Source organism: Oenanthe melanoleuca, chromosome 3, assembly GCF_029582105.1.
Source record: "Oenanthe melanoleuca isolate GR-GAL-2019-014 chromosome 3, OMel1.0, whole genome shotgun sequence".
Classification (NCBI taxonomy): Eukaryota; Metazoa; Chordata; class Aves; order Passeriformes; family Muscicapidae; genus Oenanthe; species Oenanthe melanoleuca.
In genome coordinates this window covers 23,251,895-23,274,508 of record NC_079336.1, presented here as the reverse complement: position 1 = coordinate 23,274,508, position 22,614 = coordinate 23,251,895, and the positions used below count along the sequence as shown (strand labels likewise).

General features: G+C 36.1%; 1 protein-coding gene across 1 annotated transcript in view; it reads left to right on the top strand.

The window, feature by feature from the left end:
• COL21A1 (collagen type XXI alpha 1 chain) overlaps nt 1-21,500 on the top strand; it is an 88,752-nt gene extending 67,252 nt beyond the window's left edge. Inside the window, exons 18-30 of the mRNA XM_056488623.1 lie at nt 2,393-2,437; nt 2,779-2,832; nt 6,660-6,713; nt 7,976-8,029; nt 8,518-8,589; nt 11,026-11,061; nt 11,732-11,776; nt 13,791-13,823; nt 16,621-16,767; nt 16,851-16,905; nt 17,195-17,395; nt 18,845-18,922; nt 19,639-21,500. Coding sequence (XP_056344598.1) covers nt 2,393-2,437; nt 2,779-2,832; nt 6,660-6,713; nt 7,976-8,029; nt 8,518-8,589; nt 11,026-11,061; nt 11,732-11,776; nt 13,791-13,823; nt 16,621-16,767; nt 16,851-16,905; nt 17,195-17,395; nt 18,845-18,922; nt 19,639-19,826 — 1,062 coding nt within the window. The 3' untranslated portion in view covers nt 19,827-21,500. The remainder of the gene's footprint in view (nt 1-2,392; nt 2,438-2,778; nt 2,833-6,659; nt 6,714-7,975; nt 8,030-8,517; nt 8,590-11,025; nt 11,062-11,731; nt 11,777-13,790; nt 13,824-16,620; nt 16,768-16,850; nt 16,906-17,194; nt 17,396-18,844; nt 18,923-19,638) is intronic.
• The last annotated feature ends 1,114 nt before the right edge of the window (nt 21,501-22,614 follow it).

The window sequence follows — 22,614 nt, the reverse complement described above, 5'->3', positions numbered from 1 at the left end:
TCTATTAATCCAAGTGGGTGGCAGTTTTCCCATTTGTAGCAGTTCCAAACATTGTTTTTCCCTTAGTGGAAGAAAAAATTGCATGATGAATGTGTTTCATATTAAGTTTTGATTAAACACAGGCATTTATGATAATTTTGGTTGCAATATAATCTTAAAAAAAATGTCTTACAAATGGAGTAAAACTCATTGCTTTACTTCATGTTTTAAAGTTAGAATGCATTTTTTGATAATTAAGGTAAGGTTTCTTTGACAGTTTAGTTAGTGTTATGTCATCTTATTAAATATAAATTCCTATTCAAAATGTTTTATTACTCATGGGACTAAAAAAAAGAAAAGATGCTCAGATTCTAAGGATTTGTATTGTGAATCTCTGTTTGGGAACAAGACACATTTGCAAAGCTTATTTGGCTTTTGACTTAGAAGTTAGGAAATTCTTGATATCTAAACTACCTTTTAGATATCAAGATGCACTGTCTTCTGAGAAGGTGCCAGTAATTCTAATTGGCATAACCAGAGATTATCCAAGTAAATGGAAGTAATAGGTAGGGATAGATAATGACAAGGCAACCAATTCTAATTTTTTAGGTATTCTGGAGCTGATCCTACAGAAATGAGTCTTTGTAATTATTTAACTATGGAAGCTACGCAGAAAAATAACTCGTGGGAAATACTCATTCTTTATGACTAATCTTCATGTGGAGAGAAATGAAAATCTCCACCCCATGTACTCTGGAAATCACTCACATCAGCATTAGTGATTTATTCATTCTTAGCTGAATGAATGTCAATGAACCATAAGAGAATTTTAAGTCTAGACCAGCTCTCACTGACTTAAGGGCCTGAGTTCCATATACCTCTGTAGTGCAGAATCAGTCAGAAAGGGGGAAAAGGGGGAGGGAAAGAAAGGAAATAGACTTAGTTTTACAGTTGTTGCTCTTGGAGTTACATCTTTCTTTGTCACTGATATAAAATTAAATGTTGTGCGCCAGCAATTTGTTTTAACCAAGAAAGATCAACACAGCTCAGCAGGACACTGTGTTTCTTCTTCCAGGCATGCTTTTATCATGGTAAATCATTTGTTGTGTTGGATAAGTGTGTGGAACTGTCTTCTCTGAGCCCTCCAAATTGCATAAAAATGTAACTGGAAATCTCTGGTACATTCAGGACAAGCTGCCTAGTGGAATGTTTATCAGCATATATTAAATTCTTGTTTAGTTGCAGGTACAGACACTCATAATTTGGTTTTATATTTTACAGCTACTGAAATAAGTAGCTACATTAGTTAAATGTTACAATTATATTAAATAATTATATTGAGAACTCATAGATAGGTCTGGAAGTCCCTAAATGTGGTGACAAACATGCCCTATTTTCCATCTCTGTATTTGTGCAAAAGATCTAAGAAGGTTTTGGACAAAATTTAAGGAGAGTTATGTAACATAAAGTGAGTGGAAATCTCAGTATGAGGCATTATTTTCAAGTTCTTTTTATTGCATTATTTGATATCTTCCTTTAATGATAAATACATTGGATTTTTGATGGTCTGTAAAATGCTCAGGATGTAATTGTTAACTCATGCCATTGACCACTGAACTGTTTCTACTTGGTGGGGTCATTATTTACTAAAAGTGGGTGTAAACTACAAAACAGTAGAACTGTCTTTTGCACAGATGTAATCCATATGGAAACTGTTAGGTTATGGTTGTTACATTCATGTTATTTTTTCCCATAGAATACATTTGCCTTCAGTGGTGTTTAGAACAGTCTTCTTGTCTTCATGCAACATGTTATTTTCAATATTAGATTAAAATGTAAAGTCTGTAAGCCAAATTCCTGCTGCAGATGAGTTATAGTACAAGTAAGAATATTGTCCAACAGATTTGAATAGTTTTTGCTTGAGAGAAATCATAGACTGAATGAGTTTAGACTTCTGCATGAAGCATATACAGAGTTCTGTTTTAACCTGGATCATATTCAATTAAATGATCATTGGTAGAAGAAGGTGAGAGCTGAATGAGCAATGATGCTGAGGAAATTTTGGGGCAAGCAAGAGCATGTGAGCCTGCTGAGCAGTAGACATGGACTCCTGCAACAAAAGCAGTGGGGAGCAATTCAACATTAGTGTTTCACTGTATCTCTACAGTAGTGTACATGTTTCCAGCTGAAGATCTTTCTCCTGTGTGGTTTTGGTGCTTTGAGGGATTTTGGTATTCTTAAGTTTTTTTGTTGTTGGTTTTTATTTTGTTTTTGTATTTTTGTTGTTCATTTTGTTTTGTTTTGTTTTGCTTGGCCTTGCCCATATTTTGAACTCAAATCATTTAGGCAAATGCAAAAAAATTTATGATTAAATTATTTAATATATTTAAAAGGTTTTCTTTTTCTCTCTCAGGGAATTCCTGGAATTCCTGGAAACCAAGGAGCAAAAGGACAAAAGGTACTATTAGTTATTCAAAACACAGTTGAAACCTATACTATATATGCCTATTCCAAACTAAGAGTTCAGGCTTAGAGTTTCCATGATGGGGATTTATGACATCAAATCATGCTGTAAAAGAATGGAGACAATTCATGTCATGTTTAAAATTCTCGTATTAGGTTTTATTTCAACTATTCCAGAAGGAATGAATAGTTTAAAAGGAGCCATGCTAATTTCATAATACATTGAGAAACAATTTTAACTAACTAAATCTGCATAGTTAAAGAAGATATATAAAAAAAACTGTTGAGTGTACATGCATTAGTCACAGAATTTTTTTCTTTATGTAAAAAATACAGGGTGAAATTGGACCACAAGGTCAACCAGGAGCAAAAGGGTCCCCAGGAGATATTGTAAGTTTCAAAGTTGTGTTATGAACACATAATTGTGGTGTTGTCATTCTCTACTTGTCATAAACAAACATGCAATGGCAAGTACAGCAGCAAAATAGCACTTTCAGGTTGGAAAGACAAGGCTATGGCAAATGTAGGTTTTCAGCTCAGTGATACATTTGCAGCTTGGAAATTCTGGCTGAAAGCTGTGACATGTTTTTTTCTGTTACCCTTGCCATTACTTTAAGCTTCTTAATATTTCGGAAAGAGGTGAGAGTAGGTTTTTATAGATACTTGGATTTTAATGGTAGTTAAGAGATTGTATTTTTCAGTTTAGTACTTGTCTCACAGTATATCTCTAGTGTCTTTTTTGGAGGTCTTTCCCTATGAAAATCATCATCAGTGAACTTCTCCTTGACATACAGTAGTCAGGCTGGTTTTCATCCATTTTGATAGACAAAGGGGGTTCTGATGTCACTTTGTAGTGTTAGAAGTAGAAGTAGTACATATTTATATCTTCAAGGACAAATACAGAATACTCAGTGGTTGTCTAAAAAGGCCTTGATAATAATTTCTCAATTGTCAGTACTGTCACACTGTTAAGACCATTTTAGTACCTACCTTTCCTTGCATGACAGGAATAATCTTTTTAGGGACCATTCTTTCCCACTTACGGTGACTGCAGGGCTGTTGGGTGGCTTGTGCCTCGCTTGGCTGGCTTGGTTGGATGACAGGAACCTTGAAGGAGGAGGAGCCAAGGATCTCAGTGTGGACTTTTTAATCCTCTGTCTTTCTGGATGAATCTCTTTAACATCCTAGCTAAGGCTACCATCTTCTAAGGTCAGATCATGATACCAAAATTATATGGGCTCTCCTCTCCTCTCCTCTCCTCTCCTCTCCTCTCCTCTCCTCTCCTCTCCTCTCCTCTCCTCTCCTCTCCTCTCCTCTCCTCTCCTCTCCTCTCCTCTCCTCTCCTCTCCTCTCCTCTCCTCTCCTCTCCTCTCCTCTCCTCTCCTCTCCTCTCCTCTCCTCTCCTCTCCTCTCCTCTCCTCTCCTCTCCTCTCCTCTCCTCTCCTCTCCTCTCCTCTCCTCTCCTCTCCTCTCCTCTCCTCTCCTCTCCTCTCCTCTCCTCTCCTCTCCTCTCCTCCTGCAGATCTGTGGAAAAAAATAGATTTCCTTGACAACCAGTTATTGCAGTTGTCCAGATCAAATTTGGGTGAAACACGGCCTGAAATGGAAGTTCAAATGTCCTTACTCTTAGTTAACGCATGAATATTTATTCTCTCACCTGTGCCTCTTAACTATTTTTATTGCCTATTACTGGAATTTTTTCTCCATTTCTTTCTGAGAAAAGTTAAACAAAATGCCAGAGGGAAGGCTCTATCATCAATTCCAATAAAGCCTTGTGGGATTCCAGAGTGCTCATATTTATTTAACTCACCTACCATATTTCCTTCAAATTTTATTCAGATAAATAACATCTGGTTCATGATACACTTGAAAATAATTTATTCCTCTTTCCTGTCAATTTATTTAATGTATTTTTTGTCACCTGATAAATTAAATAGGAGATTGATGCATGGAATATCTGAATATGTTATATGGCATTAGGGAATTTAAACCAGAAAAGATAGTGGGATTTTCCTTGTATTAGTCACACTGAATATGTTTGTTCCAGAAAACACAGATGGAAAGCTTGTGGATGGTCTATTAATAGCTTGGGAAAATTTTTCAGTAACAAGTTCTTCTTCAGTAATGACTATCCCTATTGCATTGCCAACACCAGCAATTTATTAATTTACCTGACCTATAATGTCAGCTCTGGAAAATAGGATAATAACACTACATTTTGTGTCGTTGAATTGTTCTGTATTTTTGTTCAGGACATTCTTTTCTCTTCTAATTTTATAGTTTTCAGATGTTGTTCACAAGCTTTTCCTATATTGCATCTGAAAGTTTCTTTCTTGCAGTGTGCTGATTTCATTTGGTAGTCTCTGTGTAATTTTTTAAACAAAACAAGTTAAATATGGCCTAGTAATGGAAGTGCAAGGAAGAAAACCAGGAAAATTTGATTTTATTTCTCCTTTTCCTGTAGATGTATTCTTGACCTTTAACTATACTAAATGTACTTTCTCATTTGCCTTCTCTATTGTGTGCTTTGCAGGTCAGCGTGGATATATGCACATAGCTGATTTAATTAAAAAAGAAAAAAAAAAGAAGCTATTCTGTGCATATAGTGTTTCTGTTTTGTATAAGATAAAATGAATGAGGGACATTTTTGGTGAGCATATGCCACTTCTGTAATCCAAAGACTCATATGGGTTTCACTAGAAATGTTCTAGTGAGGTGGTAAGAGTGTCTGTGGCCTGAAGAATAGTTTGTTGCATTTATTGATGGAAAGTTTTGGTGACCAGTATTTTCTTATCATAAAGCGGGGAAGAAACATGAAATTATCTGTGGTTAATTTGTATTTATCTTTGGTTAATGGTAAAGCACAGGTGAAATACCAGAAAACTGATGAAATTCTGAAAACCATGGCTACAGAGAATTCCTTCTTGTTTTGGGTATTCTGAATTTTCTCTTCTATTGCAGAAACAAAGACACCCTTTTAGTTTTAGCAAATAAAGTTTAATTTCTTTTGCAAAGCTGAGTAGTTATCTGTGTAGGAAAATATATCTGGTTTTGGTTACATGTAACTTTTGAAACAAGTCTGAGATAATGTCATGGGAATGAATTGTTCCTAACATTTGTTGCTAAATAGAAAATGATTGTTTTTATTTATAAGAAAGCAAAGATTAAATAAGAATTATATATTAAATAACAGTGGATTTTGAAAATACCAGTTGGAATAATTGATAAAATAATTGATAAAATAATTGATAAAATAATTGATAAAATTTAATCTCTGACAGGTTAGATTTACAGATCTTATTTAATAGTTTAACATTCTGTATCATTATGCTTTTATTTTATGCTGCTTCTTAAGCACACTCTTATAGCAGATTGTATTTCACAGTATTTAAGCAAGTCAAAAATAATAATATATTGTTTTTATTGGTGCATGCAGTTCTATACTAAAAGTGAAGTGGGATGAAGTGGTGAAAAAGACAGTTGTTAACACCAGATGTGGAAAATATGATTAATGGGAATTCCTTCCTGGAAAGTATGATTTCAAAGAAGGATTTCTTTTCTAATGTGTAATTGAGACTAGCTTTAAACAGAAATACAGGAAGTCAGCCCTTTGATGATTTAATACTCTTTAGCTCTTATTTTATGTAGGGAACATACAGCTAAACATGCCCCTATGACCATGATTCCATTCGAGGAGTCCAAGAGATTATTTTGACTTTGTACATTTGCTGCAGTATCATGATCTGAAATGGCAGAAGCTATTGGGTTTTTGAATGAGCAGTTTAACTCTGAAGATTTTACAGAAGATGCAAAGGTGTGGCCCCAAAAGTTGCCTGCTGCTGGCAACCCTAAACAGAAAACCTAAACAGAAACCAATAGATTTCTATGTCACTTTCAGTCACAGACAATAAGGATGCACACAGACTGGGTTTTGAGTTGCAGATTTTTTTCTCTCAGGAGTATTCCATGACAGCACAGTTCTTTTCTCCTGTATGGTTTTTTTCATTGCCCATTAGCCCTTCATTAGACAATAGAAAGTCTAAATAATCCACTGTACCATATTAAAACTATAGCCTGTATATATAGCATAAAAAAATATTGTATTTCCTGTTTATTTCATTAAAGAAATAGAATAATGATGCTACTAATACAGTACCAAGTTCATTATTCCTCTGTTTTAGTACAGAAATGTCTCTGTCTTTTTAATAAATAAATAGGGTTTGATGGGACCAGAAGGTTCACTTGGTCTACCTGGAGCTCCTGGGCCTAAGGTAAGTGTTTGAGTCAATTTGCTTGTGACTTTGATAAATGACTGCTTCACATGCAATTGATGTGTCCAGTGCCAGGATTTTGCAGTTCATTTTTTGGTGTGTTGAATATTGGTGAGCAGCTATATGACTTTCCCTGTGTTGCCTTCTCAATAGTTCAGTCTCAAGAGAGGTTAATGTAACTCAGTGATGGCGCCTGTCATCCCATGAGGTTTGTAACAATTGCAGAAATGGTCATGAGACAGTTTCAGCTTTTCAGTCCTGGAAAATGTTCTGCAATGCTGGAAACCAGATAATTCTCAGTATACATCTCAACTTTCCCATGTTACATTTATTTATATTTTGTGTTAAATAATGTTACGTGCTGTTTCTTCCACCCAAGGAGCCAAACTTATTTCAGATGTAACTTTATTGATTGCACTGCAGCTACAGCAAGAACTAATTTTACCAATGTTCTCAAAAGCTAAAATAAATACTACAAATTCAGACTGGTTAGTTAATCCAAAATGAGTTTAAATTGTAAGTAAGCATTGAATTGTATGTCCTAGAGAATGTTTAACAATCTAGAATCAATTTCCCAAACTTTGCATTTACCTTTAGATCCCGTTCCCCCCATACATTATTTTACATCCAAAAGTGCATGTGCATTTATTTATAATTGTATACTGACAGTAGCATTTTTAAAGTGTTTATGTTTTCTATGGTCAACAAGATTGAATACCTATGATACAACTAAACATTAATTCTTTTTTTTATCTGGGAAAAATGCTTTTATTTTGTATATTTATCTGACTTGGAATATAAACTGTTTCTTAGAGAATCGTTCTTAATAAGCTCATTCTTCCAGAAGTCCATCATGAAGTACTCAATAAATCTTAGATTTAATGCAAATCCTCATGCTGAATATTTGTCTAGTTCCATAGGCTGCCATAAAAGCCAAAACATAAATAAATATTTTGACTTATGATGGAAATGTGAAGTCAGTGCACACAAACTTGGTGTGACTGTGTGAGGCAAATGAGGCAGGTGAGGATGGGATAGGTGTGCAGAAGCTGGCAGATCTGGTTTTGTCATCAGTACCTCTTCTTTCCTAAGAGAAAGGTTAAATCTTCAAGCTACCTGTAATGGAGAAAAGCTTTAGCCTTTCAGTCACTACCTGTGCCTGTTTTAAGAGCCAGTTTCTCGACAGTGTTTATGTTTGCTAGTTTTACCACATGTGACAAAACATAATGATGTGTCAGCCACACTCCTGCATTGTTATATAGGGTGATAAAGGAGAACCAGGAATACAGGGGAAACCAGGATCATCAGGAGCCAAGGTAAATATGATTCTGGAAGTGTTCTAGTTAAAGAAGGGATTCATTTACTTTTTCATGATTTACTAATTTTCCATTATTTCCCCTGGTTAATTATAAGACAGTTAGTTTCACAGTAAAACAGTAGTTATCACATTGCACCAGAATCCATTTGATGGCGTATTCTTACTAATTTTATACTAGATTTTAGGCTGTGAAAATCAGATGTTCATTAAGTTCAAACCTGCAAACATTATCATTACTTGAGGTAGTATTTTTTATGTAATTCTGAAACACTGACTGTTTTAAAAGACAATAAAAATAGATTAATAGATACTGGATGTGCTCTTTATATTCACCATCCCATCAAAAATCCTTCAGCTATTTCAATCATCTTCAGTTATAAAATTTCAAAATATCATATTCAAAGTGTATCATGTGGCCTTGAGAATCATTCAGCGTGTGTTTTTACACACAGCACGTCACTGACACACAGCTGTTGTATTACTCAGGGAGATCTAGGAGTACCAGGGGCTCCAGGTGAACCAGGCTACCCAGGCATTCCTGGTACCCAGGGATTAAAGGTAAGTATTTTTTCCAGTTTTACATAAATTGCATCATTTTTTGTAAGTGCTTTTCTTATAAGTGATCATTATTTAACAAAATCCTTTCTCTGAAAACATCATTATTAGATAACAGTTGGACACATTTAAAGCAATAATGTTTCCATCCTGAAAATTTTCTTCTGAAGGATAAAGCCCTTGATGTGAAGGCATTTGTGGTTAGTTGACCTTGGATGAATGCTAGGTGCTCACCAAGCTGCTCTATCACTCCCCTCTTAAGCAGGACTGGGAAAAATCAAGAAAATAATATGGGAGAAAGCTCATGGGTCAAGATAAAGGCAGTTTAATGAAGCAAAAGGAAAGGCCATGTGTGGAAGCAAAGGAAAACAAAGTATTTATTCTCTGCTTCCTGTCACCATGTGTTGTCCCTCCAATTGCTGGGAAGCAGGACTCAGTACACGTAGAGGTTTGGAAGACAAATGTCAAAATAATGAAACTTCCTCTCCTTCCCCTTGCCTTTAGCTTTTATTGCAGAGCAGACATCTTATGGTATGGAATATCCCTTTCCATTTAGATCATCTGTCCTGGCTGTGTCATAGAGCCATAGAATGGTTGTGTGGAAGGACCTTAAAGATCATCTAGTTCCAACCCCCATGTTGTGGACAGGGACACTTCATTCCACTAGATGAGGTGCCTCAAAGCCCCATCCAACCTCCCTGACTTAAGAAGGAGGAGATGTCCACACCTTCTCTGAGCAACATCTCAGTGCCTCACCACACTCTAAATAAGGATTTTCTTCCTAATGAACCTAGTTTCAGTTTGAAACCATTTCCTCTTGTCCTGTCTTTACAGACCCTTGTGAAAAGTACCTCTCCAGCTCTCTTCTAAGCCCCTTTTAGCTACTGGGAGGCTGCTCTAAGGTCTCCCCAGAGCCTTCTCTGGGATGAACAACCCCAGCCATCTGAGTCTGTCTTCTTGAGAGAGATGCTCCAGCTGCCTAATCATCTTCATGGCCCTCTGCTGGACTTTATCCAGCAGATCTTTGTCCTTCTTATGTTGGTGGCCCTGGAGCTGGACACAGGTGGAGTCTCAGGAGAGTGGAGGGGGGAAAATCACATCCCTTGCCCTGCTGGCTACACTGCTTTTGATGCAGCCCAGGATGCAGTTGGCTTTCTGGGCTGGAAGTGCACGTTGTCAGGTCAGGTTTCTCATCTATCAACATGCACAAGTCTTCTGCAGGGCTGCTGCCAATCCCTTCTCCACCTAGCCTGAATTTGTGTCTCCACCTGAGATCTTGCCTGGCCCTAGCTTAGAGGAAAAGGGGAGATTTGGAGAGAAAGCCTTGATGTTGCAGGGCAACAGTCTGCTCAGCAATACCCAAAGCACTGGTGTGTTATCAACACCTTTCTAGCCACCACTGCAAAGCACAGCACTCTGAGAGCTGCTGTTGAGAAAATAAACTCCTTCTCAGCCAGACCCCATACGGCATTAGAGGAATAGAATTAAATCAGGAATTTCATAAGAAGAGAAAGGTTGAAGGGTAAAGAGACAGTAAGATAGAAAGGTGATGCTACAATTAAAGCTTTGTGAAAACCCCATGCAGAAGCATTACAACAGAGTTCAACTTCTGCTCCAGAAGGCACACATTTCTTGTGTCTCATATGCATCTTACATATACTAGAGTACTTCACATGTCAGTAGACACATATATGGACATGCCTTGCATTCACTAGAGCATGGAGCCAGTGTCATAATAATAGTTTAATTAGTTTCATTATCACTATATATTCAATATCTATGTAAGGCACATATACTAAGACAATAGTATTTAAGAAAGATGATTTTGTTAAAATTTATGAAACTTCTCTCCAATGTCATTTAGATAGTTTTCAGACAAGTTGATAAAACTACATACCTGACTTCTAAGCACTGTTTACATCATCTGATTGCCAATTTTCTCAGTATTATTTACTTCAAACACTGTGAGGCTAAACAAGTGGGTGGAAATGAAGCTTAGTCCTTAAATATTTTTATTTAATTTAAATATAGAGGGTTTTGTGATGAAAAAAATATTTATTGTTTTGCATAACTTCTGCATACAGTGGTGCATTCAGTTAAAATTTAACTCTTGAGAAACATTGCCTCCCTTCTCCTCCACTCCCATGCACTGAGAAGATAAAATCCTGCTGGATTTGCCACCTCATTATATTGTATTTTAAAATTTTTTACTCGGTATTTGAGTATCCACTTTCTTTTTGATAGTTGTTTAAATGACAAAGTTCTTTCTTAGTATAGCTTTCTGGACTTTTTTTGTGTATATGGGGATAAAGATGATTTGTTTCAGTACAGAAAATCTAGATGTTTCTCTTGTAATTATTGTGTTAAATTAAAGCACAGACTACGTGTTTTAGAGGTGACTCATGTTTAAATGGAGACCTTTCTTCTAATATTTTACAGGGGGAGAAAGGAAACCAAGGTGACACTGGTATCCAGGTATACCAACTTTGTTTTTCATGAAATCATCTGGCCTTGCTGTTTGTACAAGTATTAGATATTAATTCAGAAAGGGGTTTTTTTAAGATTGAACTCCACGGAAGGTTAACTTGAATAGCAGCAGTAACTCTCCTTCAAGGAAATCTGCCCAGTATGGCCAGCATGAGTTTTCAGCTGCATTTCTGGGGGCTGAGCAGGCTGTTGGCATTTAGTACAGAGCTGTGTGCTCCTAGCAATGGTGCAGGCACAGGGACAGAGGCCTGGGACATCACCCAGGACTGTTGCAGGATGCACTCTGTGCCTGCCTGCAGGGCACTGCAGGATCACAGAAACAAAGTAACTCCACCTGGCCTCTGCATACCTACTTTACTATTAGCATGTGGGATTTTCCTCCTTGTTATCTAAAATCATGGAAATACCTACAAGAAAAAGAAGATTATCCTATCATTGCTTGGATCCTGGATTGGTTCCTCAGTATTCAGGGTAGAAATTTTATTTTGCACAGTTTCTGCTCTGATCTCTTTGAAGAGTAACTTTTCAGATTGATTTGTCCTGGTTTAGAGTGAAGTTTTAGCATTTAGCTCCTTGTGTTGTTTTTTTGATTGTTTAATTACATGTACCAGATAAATCTATAAATCTATGTTTTATAAAATGTGCTTCTTTTCTGAAGGGACTGAAAGGAGAAAAAGGAAGACAAGGAAATCCAGGCTTGCAGGTACTGTTAAAATAGTGATTCTACTTCAAGGGAGCCATAGTGATCCTAGTTTGAGGCCATGATACATGATACATATTTGTTTCTTAATGCTTCTTCCATCAACACCTCTAGGTCTTTGCATCAGGTGAAATATATTTATGTACAACATGATAACATGTTTATATAAATTACCTCTTGAACACTCTTAGTGTTTTTAAAATAAAAATATAACACAGAGAAGATGGAGCAACACTTCTCTCAGCTTTGCAGGCTTGAAGGATGAGGGGAAATGCACGAGTTGGAACATGGAAACTTGATATGCAGGAAAAACATTTTGCTTTGAGGGTGGTCAGACACTGGAGCAGGCTGCTCATAGATATTGTGGCAAAACCTGTCTGAGCAGCATGTTGAGTTGATCAAGCTGCATCTGTTCTGCAAAGGAAGTTGAATCCAAGGAGGTCACTTCCAACCTACATATTTCTGTGTTCTGTGATATTATATCTTGAGAAACAAACCATAAGTGCATTTCTTTTATTGTAGTGAAGCCTTAATTATAAAATATTTTTATAAAGCAGTTATAAGTAATATAAAATACAGATAACAGCAAAAAGTGGCTTTTGTGTAAAGGTTATAAGAGTGATACTTGAGATATTATGATTTTGCATGTTCCATGCTACACTTTCATATTGTTCATTGCCTCCTAGACTATACTGGGAGTCATTATTGACATCTTCTGTGCTCATAAATTACAGATGTTTCCTGTTTCAGCTGTAAATAAGTGAGATCCAGTTGTTTCTCTTTAACTCTAGACCAGTGTATTCTGATTGTGTCATAGTTGGCAATCTTGTTATTCTGCAGAAAATAGCTGTTAGTGTTCAGAAATACTTGTTAACTGCATAATCTGTGTCGTGTCTAAACAGAGAAGTATTTTTTAGAGGTACATATCTAAAACTAGACTTGGAAAGAAGCCAGAGTTGCTTTTTCAGAATTACAACATTGATACAGCTGCCTAGCTGTCTAGCCAGATGGACTCGATTCCTGGGGATTCTGGGCAAGATTTCTAGACTGCATGTTAGCTAACACTCTCAGAGATACGTAGGTTGAAAATTGTTCATTATTAAACCTGAGCAGATTTTTAAAAATAGGAATAGTTTAAACTAAAAGATGAGTCATTGACTTCACCAAATGTAATGTCCTAGACAAACATCTTACAGTTTACCCTTTCTGATTATTTCTTTTGCAAATAATGGACAATTTTTTCATATCTTTATTATTTTAGTCATAAGGGAAAACAAAGTGATAGTGAAAGAAAGCATTTTTTTCACATAGAATGATGCAACTGAATTGCTGTTGCTTGCTTTCTTTTTTTTGGAGAAAATTGAAAAAATAATACAGACTGAGTCTAAAATTGTTTCCCATGCTTATCTGGTTTGGTCAGCAACCAAAAAAATCAGTCATTTAGTAGGCAACATAAGGTCATTCCAAATATTCTCAAGACACAATACAGATTTCCTTGTCCAAGAATGAATCAGAAAAGTGAACTGCCATCTTGCCATGGGATGTAATGGAACCACTTGGCAGAAATGACACCAAAAAATAATTTGCTATTATGCAAAGTCTGCCTTACCACAGAGTCTGTATTTCAAAGACACTGAAATTAATTTCTGCCGAGTAAGAGAGCATTAAACAGTTTGAATCAGGAGTTTGCTTCTGCTAGGACACGTTATTTCTTTTGTAAAGTGAATAAAGTTTTGTCTCTTAAGTTTACATTATATGTTTATCATATGTGTGATATATTCCCAACTTACCCTCTTGGTACATGTTATTAAAGGTGATACTGAAATTCATTCACCTGGTGTGTATTTTTCATCATTATATGCAGTTTCATTTTTTGTACTGTAGCAGTCAGAGAATCTTTAAAAATTAACATTTGTGATTGATTGCTGAAAACAAAGGACAAAAAATATTAATTTTTGATTTCATGAAATTTGATTCAGTCTGCATTTTAAATTTCTTTTTCATCTTATTTTTTAAGGGAGTACAAGGATTGAGTGGAGAACGAGGAGAGGTATGTATTTTTGCAATGATGGATATAGTATTATAAAATTACTCCATTTTTTTCTGCCAAATTATGTGATCTGTAAAAATGTGTATATAGGCTTGCTCTGTACTCAAATGTATATAAGCAACAGAGGAGAAATCGAAAAATATCAGAGAAAGAAGTATTAGTTATAAAGAGATAGAATGAGATATACATTTAATTTAAAATTATTAAAGCCAAGCATTTACTTTAAGAGAATTAAAAAGCCAAGAAACCAACCAACAAAAAAAGAGAGAAAGGATTGATTGAACAGAGGAAATAACTAAGGAAAATAACTAAAGAAAAGGAATAATTGTGTTGCATATTGTTTAAAAATTAGTATTTTAAATATTAATTTTGTTGGTTATTATTTATTCATTTTAATATTTTATAAAATCAGAGTATATGTTGTCCCATTAATCTAATTCTCCTTCAAATTTACTTGTTCAGCATTTTTCCCCAAAGCATTTTGCCATATCAATAGCTGAATACATTAATTGGAATTTCCATTCTGATAATGAAATTATTTTATCTATTTTAGCACATACATTTTTTCATATGCTTATGTGAGTATTCTAGGAAATATTTCAATTGTGGTTTGGCTTACAGGTGTTTTGCTAAATTATTTCCAAATCTGGTAAAAGATTCCTTGTATGCTATTGAATTAGTCTCCTTAAGTATTGTAAATCATGGCAATAAAATATTTCTACTGGAAATTAATTTAAATAATTTCTTACTATGCATTAAGCTATAATGACATCATTGTGTTTACTTATCCAACCTATAAAATTAGTATATTTTCTGTTTTTATAAAATATGTTTTTTGTTAAACACTGATTTCTATGAAGTTTCTTCAGCCTGTAAGTCTCAGCACTTACTGAGCTGTTTTCCTTTCTTTGCTTTTCTTTGCCAATAGCAAGGGTCAGCAAACAAGGCCTCACATGGATATGGTTGAGTATTAAAAGACCAAGATATACTGTGGAAAATTTTCCCCCTACAGTTTCAGTTGTTTCTTGACAAGTTCTTCAGGCAGTTCTGCTGATGCTTCCAACACTTTCTCCTGGTGTTTTTATGTTGGCTTCTTGTCTCTAATGTTGTTCTACAGTAGATGCTATTTCCCCAGTATTTTCTGGTTCTTAATGCCTTCTGTCTCCTTTAACATTTAGTTCAGATAGCTCAGCTTGCAAGTCTTTCATGTAAATATAGTCCATAAGGGTAAAAGGAATTAAAGTTTAAAAAAAAACCAAAAAACCAAAACCCCTCCTAACTATAAACCCAACATGATTTCAGATCTCAGCATGTGTAGTTTCTAGTATAGCCACAGGTAGCTACATAAGCACCATGTGTTTATCTCTGAGCCTTGTTGACTGTTTAGATGAAAAAAACCCTTTGCAATTATGTACTAGAAATGAGCAAGTACAAATCTACATGAGGTAACTTCAGAGGATCCCTTCTCTTTGACTGCATTCAAGATGACAATATCAAGAAAATAAATTACGACTTTGGAAGAAGTTGTATCTGAATTAATGTATGACTTTGTGAAGGCATGGGCTGCTGTTCAGGTCATGCTCCCCTGAACTGGCCACCCCTCCTGCAGTACTCTTAGGCACCTGACTGACATCTGTCACATTTTGTCTCATTTCTCTGTTTCATCAAAAGCATGAACTACCTGTCTGATTTCACTGCCTAGCTCATAAATCTGATTAATGTGACACTGAATCTAAAGCTTGTTACCCTGTAGTGATACATGAAGAGAATTCTGGGCATTGTCACTAATGTAGGCCAGACCAGGAAGCTTTGAATTTTTCTGATGTGAAGAATTTTCTGAAGGAAATATTAGGAGATATTACAGAGTAATATAAATACCATTAAATAAAACTCAGTGTGAGTCTGTTGAGACCATATGCATGCATATTTCTTAAATGTGTATTATTTGCTTCATTAAGTTTGTCCTACATAATAGTCCTGTTCTCACAATCCCATCTAAAATAGTTGGAAGTGGAGAAAGAAAATTTTTCAGCAACTGATAATGTTGTGCAGAAGTTGTGCAAACAAAGGAGGAAAAAACTCATAAGGGAGCAAACATAGGATACTGACTTTAATCTTGGGCACATACTAAAGTTTTGTTGGCTCCAGAGCAGGGAAAGAGTTCCACATGAACTATTGCAGTGGGTAATTCCATACATAGAACCATTGCTTGGAGAAGATAGATCAAAATATTTTCCAGCATTTTTTTACCTTTTCCAGTGAAGCAAACAGACTACAGTTACCATCAGTCAGATGGGAAAAAAAAGCAAAAAAATTCCCTAACTGAAATAAAATTATTTTTTCCTTTGTCTTATACACTGCAGAGATAAAGTAAAAGGCTGGATTATTATAGTAAGTTTCCAGGAACTTCAGTGGTGCCAGAATTTCTCATCCAATTTTTCTAGCCTTCTAAGGATTTTAACATACTATTAAAATTTTTCTGGTTCTGAAGAAAGAGTGAATAAAACCCTTCCTTCTATGTGTTAATAATGAACAATAAAATGGGTCTTGAAAGTTAAGAAAGTTAATTTATTTCTAGTTCTCTTTGGTAATTTTATCTGAAACAGCTACTAAGGAATCTGAAAACTTCAATGCATTTTAGCAAAATAGATGTCATCAATATAAAGTACTGACGTACATTAATTTTATGAATTAATCCTTCTATAAGGATTTCTCAGAATATGTTTGTTTGGTGCTACCTACCTTCCAAATGATCTGTGAACATATAATTGGCTTTCCATTGATTTTTTCATTCCAGAAGGGTGAGAAAGGAGATCCAGGCATTCAAGGCATCAGTGGACAAAAAGGAGAATCTGGAGTCCAGGGTTTGATTGGACCTCCTGGTCTTAGAGGTCAGCCAGGAGACAGAGGACCCCCAGGACCACCTGGATCAGATGGAAAACCTGTATGTATAGGACTTCAAACTTTTCGTTTTGGGTGCCTTAAAAACAAGAAAGAATTGCATGCTCTCTTCTCTGTTCAATTCAGGCACGAGAATTTTCAGAAGAGTTTATTCGCCAAGTGTGTTCAGATGTACTGAGAAGTAAGTTAGAAAGCTTCTTTACTGTTTGTTCCTTGTTTGAAGTGCTAAAGGATTTTCCTGATAATTATAGAAACACTTTTTTGAAAGCAAGTTCCATATTGCCGATTTATTCTTTGTTTTCCTACATGTTTGGAACTATATTTTCACATCACAGGCTCCATACTTTACCATCTTGCTCCTAGAGGCAATATATTCTCTTAAGAGAGGGAACTGGTTTTGTATTAGTGATTGGGGGCAATACTTCTGTTGTTACAACACTTTAAGTAAGTTTTTGTTTGAATTCTCCTAGCCCAGTTGCCTGCCATTCTCCAGAGTGGAAGACTACAAAACTGTAACCATTGTCAGTCCCAAAGTGCTCCCCCAGGACTTCCAGGACCACCAGGTCCAAGAGGCCCTGAAGGCCCAAGAGGGTTTCCTGGTTTACCAGGGAATGATGGCATTCCAGGGCTGATGGGCATGCCAGGTCGCCCTGGGGCTCGTGGGACGAGAGGTACAGTGTGCATGTGTCACAGTGCTGAAGGCCTTTTTGCCTTGGACTTCTGCTTCAGGTTTTGAATGGGATTAATGCAGGGGGGAGTAAGAGAATAGCTGGGCTTGTTTGGCTGAATGGAGTTGTGAACATGGAGCAGTGTGGATGTTCCACCACCTTCAGGGAACACGTGACAGGAGAGAGAATACAGGAACACAGCCAGATAGTTATTGTTCAGCTCTACCACAGTCAAACTGTTCTGATCTTTTTAGAGCGTTCTTAGTCTCATGTAAATTTTCCTACCTGCATTCAGTTTATTTTTCACATCAAATTTCCCTAGACATAGATTTCAAAGTACTTCCATGTTTTCTGGTTTCTTGTCTTCCAAACTTGTTTGTTTCTGATATTTTAAGGAACAGTATTTATTCACTGGCTACTTACTATCTGTGCTGATTTTTTGCATCTAACAACTTTTTTACACTCCCTTTGATTTCCCAACATTTTGTCCTTTTGTTCTCTTTATTTCAAAAGGATTTTTGCTCCTTTCTTTATTATTTTTGTAAACATTCTGGATTCTTTTTAGGCAGGCTAAGGTTTATGCTTTCAGGCTACTCAGCTGTCCAAGCATTCCAGTTGATGTCTGTGATGTATTTGCAGACTTAATGTTAAGTACACATATAAAGTCTGGAACTAGAGCAAGAGACTGGGTAGAGTCCATAATTTGGTAACTGGTAGCATCAAAATAATCAGGAAAGCTGTGTAACAGCTAGCTAGTAATGTGCCAATGATAAGCAGAAAAATTGTTGATAAATATTTACTTTCTTTGTGACTTACTACCTGTGACCTAGCACACCAAATCCATTTAGTATGTAATGATGATTTGCCTGTAGTACTTCTACAGTTTAATCTCCAACAGGAGAATATGCAGTTTTCCTCTGGAGCTGACACTAGCAGTTCTGGTTATTCCATAGAAGCTGGAAAAACAGATAATGTATCTATGAAGAAACTGAATTTACTGGGTTGTACTGGTATAAGAGAGCTGATATTTTTGACCCTCAGAGTATTTCTTTGGTGGAGATTTAATTCTGCTGTATGTTTTGTGGAACATTTTCTATATATTCTGTATTCCACAGGAATTATGATGAAAAACTTATGCCTCCTTTATACAACATATTAAAAGCTTTGCTGATAGGAAGGCAGTGACAGCTAATTTCTTAGATACTGTCATCTATTCCCTCAGCTGATAGTGGCTGTCTGCTTAACTGTTGCAACATCAACTCTAAATTCAGTAGAAATTAGCATAATTTAGAACCTGGTCACACTGTGCAGGTTACAAGAAAAGGCTTGGCTTGCATCCCATTATTTGCTTTTGTTACATACTTAATTTAATAAATATTATGAGATACTGATTTCTGACTTCATTGGATGAAAATGATGTGCAAAGATATGCATGTGCTTGCTAATTCACAGGACTGCCAGGGAAGAATGGTGCTAAAGGCAATCAAGGAGTTGGTGTTCCTGGGATCCAAGGCCCCCCAGGACCTCCAGGTGAGGGATGGTTCAGGTGTGCAGGTTCAGTGCATGCTAATAATTTTTTAGTGTGGTTTAGGAAAAATGTTGATGTAATTTGGAAAAACTTACATCGTTTGTACGCATCTTACCTACCAAACATTTAAGGGTAATGCCTGTCTCTTGCATACTTTATAAATTGCCATATAATACATTACTTATTATAAGACAGGTCCTGTAGAGATTGGTATCTAAGACTGCTTCTTGATAGAGGGATCCTGAAGTCAACTGTATCTGAAAACTGAGCCCTGATATGATCATGCGACTTGTCAGCATTGCTTAATGAGAGAAAATATTCTTCGTAATATTAGTGTATGCATACAAAATGTAAAGCTGAGCATTTGGAAGATATATTAGGGCCCATCCAAAGCCAGAGAAACAAATAGAAATAGGGGGACTGATTCTTGCCATGGTGATTCCAGATTATATGATAAAGTAGAATAGTCTACTAAAGAAGGTTTTAATATTTTCCTTTAAAAGATATCTTTATTTAACGTTAGAAAAATCTTTATAAGATATCATGCTGTTTATATAGACATATAAACAGTTTGTAACAAGAAGTGTCTTTTGCAGGAAATTAAGTTTTATTTATCCACATACTTCACTGAAGAGTGGGGGCGTTGTAGCTCCATACTTGCTCATTTTCATTTTAATAGTAATTGCATTTATTTACTTATTGCATGTGTGTTATTAAGGTCCTGAAGGTCCACCAGGCATGAGTCAGGAAGGACGTCCTGGAGAGCGTGGGCAGCCTGGTAAAGACGGAGATCGTGGCACTCCAGGAATGCCAGGACCAGTTGGACCCCCTGGAATTTGTGACCCATCGCTGTGTTTTAGTGTAATTGTGGGGAGAGACCCGTTTAGAAAAGGACCAAATTATTAATTTGTGGTATGATCATTTAGAGGAATAGTTACGGTGCTTGTCTTTCATGGTCTTTCAAATCTCAGGAAGGTGACCAGCAATAATCCCATAAGAAGGAACAAAAGTACCTCTGACATTAAAAGCATTATAAATAATGATCTCAAAGGTTATACATTCCTTTAAACAAGAAACTCCAAAACTCCAGCCACTTTTTTTTTATACCTTGCACTGGTTGAATCTCAAGTGTTTTAAAATTTTAATAGAAATAAAACTAACTATAGTATTTGATATTTAGTATTTAATGTCCTATCATTATCCTTTTACTTCTTTTTACCATAGAAGGTTCTTTGCAAAATTGCTGGAAACACCACTGGGAGCATGATTAGGTCTTAAATGGCATTGGTCAGGTATAAATAACTGTGAAATTTTTCACATGCAGCCAACATTCAGAGTATTTGATTTTTAATATTTTATGGCTGTCTTTGACTTCATATGTGTGCAAATTTCATTGCCTTATGTACATTTCATATGTCATTGCTCCAGATGTGAGTGAAAGCGTGTTATCAGATTTTTATGAATTAAGACAGATCCTGGGACTCACCAGAGAAGAAATGTCACCTATTTTCCCATGCAGCTCTGCTTAAAACTGAGGTGAAATGCAAGGGTAGAACTGCAGGTTCAAGGACCAAGGTTTTATTGAAGATGGTACTGTCAACTACTAAATGTCAAAAATTCCATGTGGGTGATTCAAGTCATATGACAGTAACATTAAAAAATAAAAAAGAGCAATAAACTGACATAGCTGGCTTTAGCTATGATTTGACAGAATTAAAGATGTAAAAATGTTGGCACAACCCCAATGTAACAGTTCTGTGTAATGAAGTATCAAGTTATATACCCTTTGCTGTTTCTGCTCAAGGACTGCGTTGCCAAATTGAAGAAGCAGGTTTACAAGGAGAAAGGTCTAACTGGTGGCTGACCAGCTGCAATGTTTGTTATGCTGTTTCCTTTTTCATTTTAAGCCAGCTGTGTGTAATTTTCATTGTATGCTTTGCTAATGAAGTGTATTGCTTGCTTTTTCATAAAGAGCAAAGGCACAGTTCCCATGAGAATTTAAAATCCATTTCTTAAATTAAGGCAGAGTCCTGTATTAAGTTAACCAATGCTTCATAAGTCACTTTTTCTAATGTGTTGTTTTTCTGTTGTCCTACTATCAGAGACTGTTAATATGCTTGACATTCAAGGTAAAATAAAAGACACACTTTCCAGTAAGATGTATGGCTGAGTGAATTATGAGTCTGAGAGGAGGCAAAACCAAAACCAACCCAAGCAAGAGCAAGTCAGAAGGACCCCTGACTGCAGTGAATACAAACAGAAGACCAGCATTCCCTACTTGGAGAAAAATCCCGTTGATTTTCAGCCAGTCTGATTGGTAGCTTTGTTTATGGTTTCATTTGATCAAATTAACATATATATCAAGCTTAAGTTTTAAAAGTAGTGGTGATTTTGTCACCCCATTAGTCCTACTGGAGGGTTGTTTCTGAATGACTGACTGAGGATCTATGAGTTATTTCCAGTTTGCATCTATTAATTGGCCCTTTCTTGTAGTTTTTTACATGTCTGGCCAATTTCTATTTGAGTTCAGCTTTTGGTTTTCTGTCTGTATTTCTGTGCACTGTAGCAGTGCCCTTGTCGTTCTTGACCGGTGTTTTCTTTTCCAACTCTGGAACACTTCTCTTTTGAGCAGACTCAGGAGCTCACAGGTAAGCCAAGGTGGTCTCTTGCTCTGCCTACTTCTTTATCATTAAAGGAGATGAACTGTTTCTGTGCTTCCAGGAAGAGAATTTTAGAAAAACTCCTGGCATGTGCTAGCTCCTTTATCCTTCCTTGAAGCTTCCCATGGAATACTTCCCAATTTAGCTCAGAGAGCTGAAATTTTGTCTTCTAAAATTTAAAACATTTGTTCTAGTACTAACCCTCAGTGTGCTCCAGTTCCTTCTGTTTGTTCTTTGTTCTCCAGGCTTGTCAAGCAACTAAGGAACCTTTGTCTTAATTTTTTTTTTTTTTGTGTGTCCACCAAGATAGTTATTTATCTTCTGCTCCTTCTGGTATCTGAAGCAGCTCAGAGTGGCCTAGTGTGGGTATTTCTGTACAACGCTGCTCAAAGAGTACAATCTAGGCTAGTTACAGCTATAAAATATAATCTCATGTTGGACTCATTTCGTCTGATAACAAGGTAAGAAAGACTGACCTAGTAAACTAAATAATCAAGAGGCTTCACTGAATGTAAAACCAAATTCAAAGCCTTGATCTGCAAAAGGAAGAGATTTGACACTGAATCTATTGCATTGCTTACACTGCTGAGCTGTTTGGATGCTTTGAGCTTTAGTGCTCCTGTATATGTGGTATTTTGCTCTGATTTTGACTCTGTGAAACTCATATTTCTGCAAAAATTATTTTGTTTTGACAAGCTGGACTTTTCCAGAGGACATGCTAGCCATCTAGTCTGTGCAGGTGCCTTTTAGAAAGTTAGTAGTAATAATGTATCTTAAATAAATGGAGACACGTTGAAAATGTAGTTTTACATTATTACATGTCTAGGTGCTCTATAGGAAGTGTCTTGCATTCCTGTGAAATGCATATGTTATAGCCTAGGAAACTGTGATTTCAGTTATTGCTCCTTAAAAGATTTTATCAAGCCAGAATTTAGCAGACTTCACAATCATTTAATTTCCTGACTTCATTTGATGTAGTGGGATTATACAGCAGTGTAGATGTGTCCAAGATTGTATTTTGATTGGATCTTTTA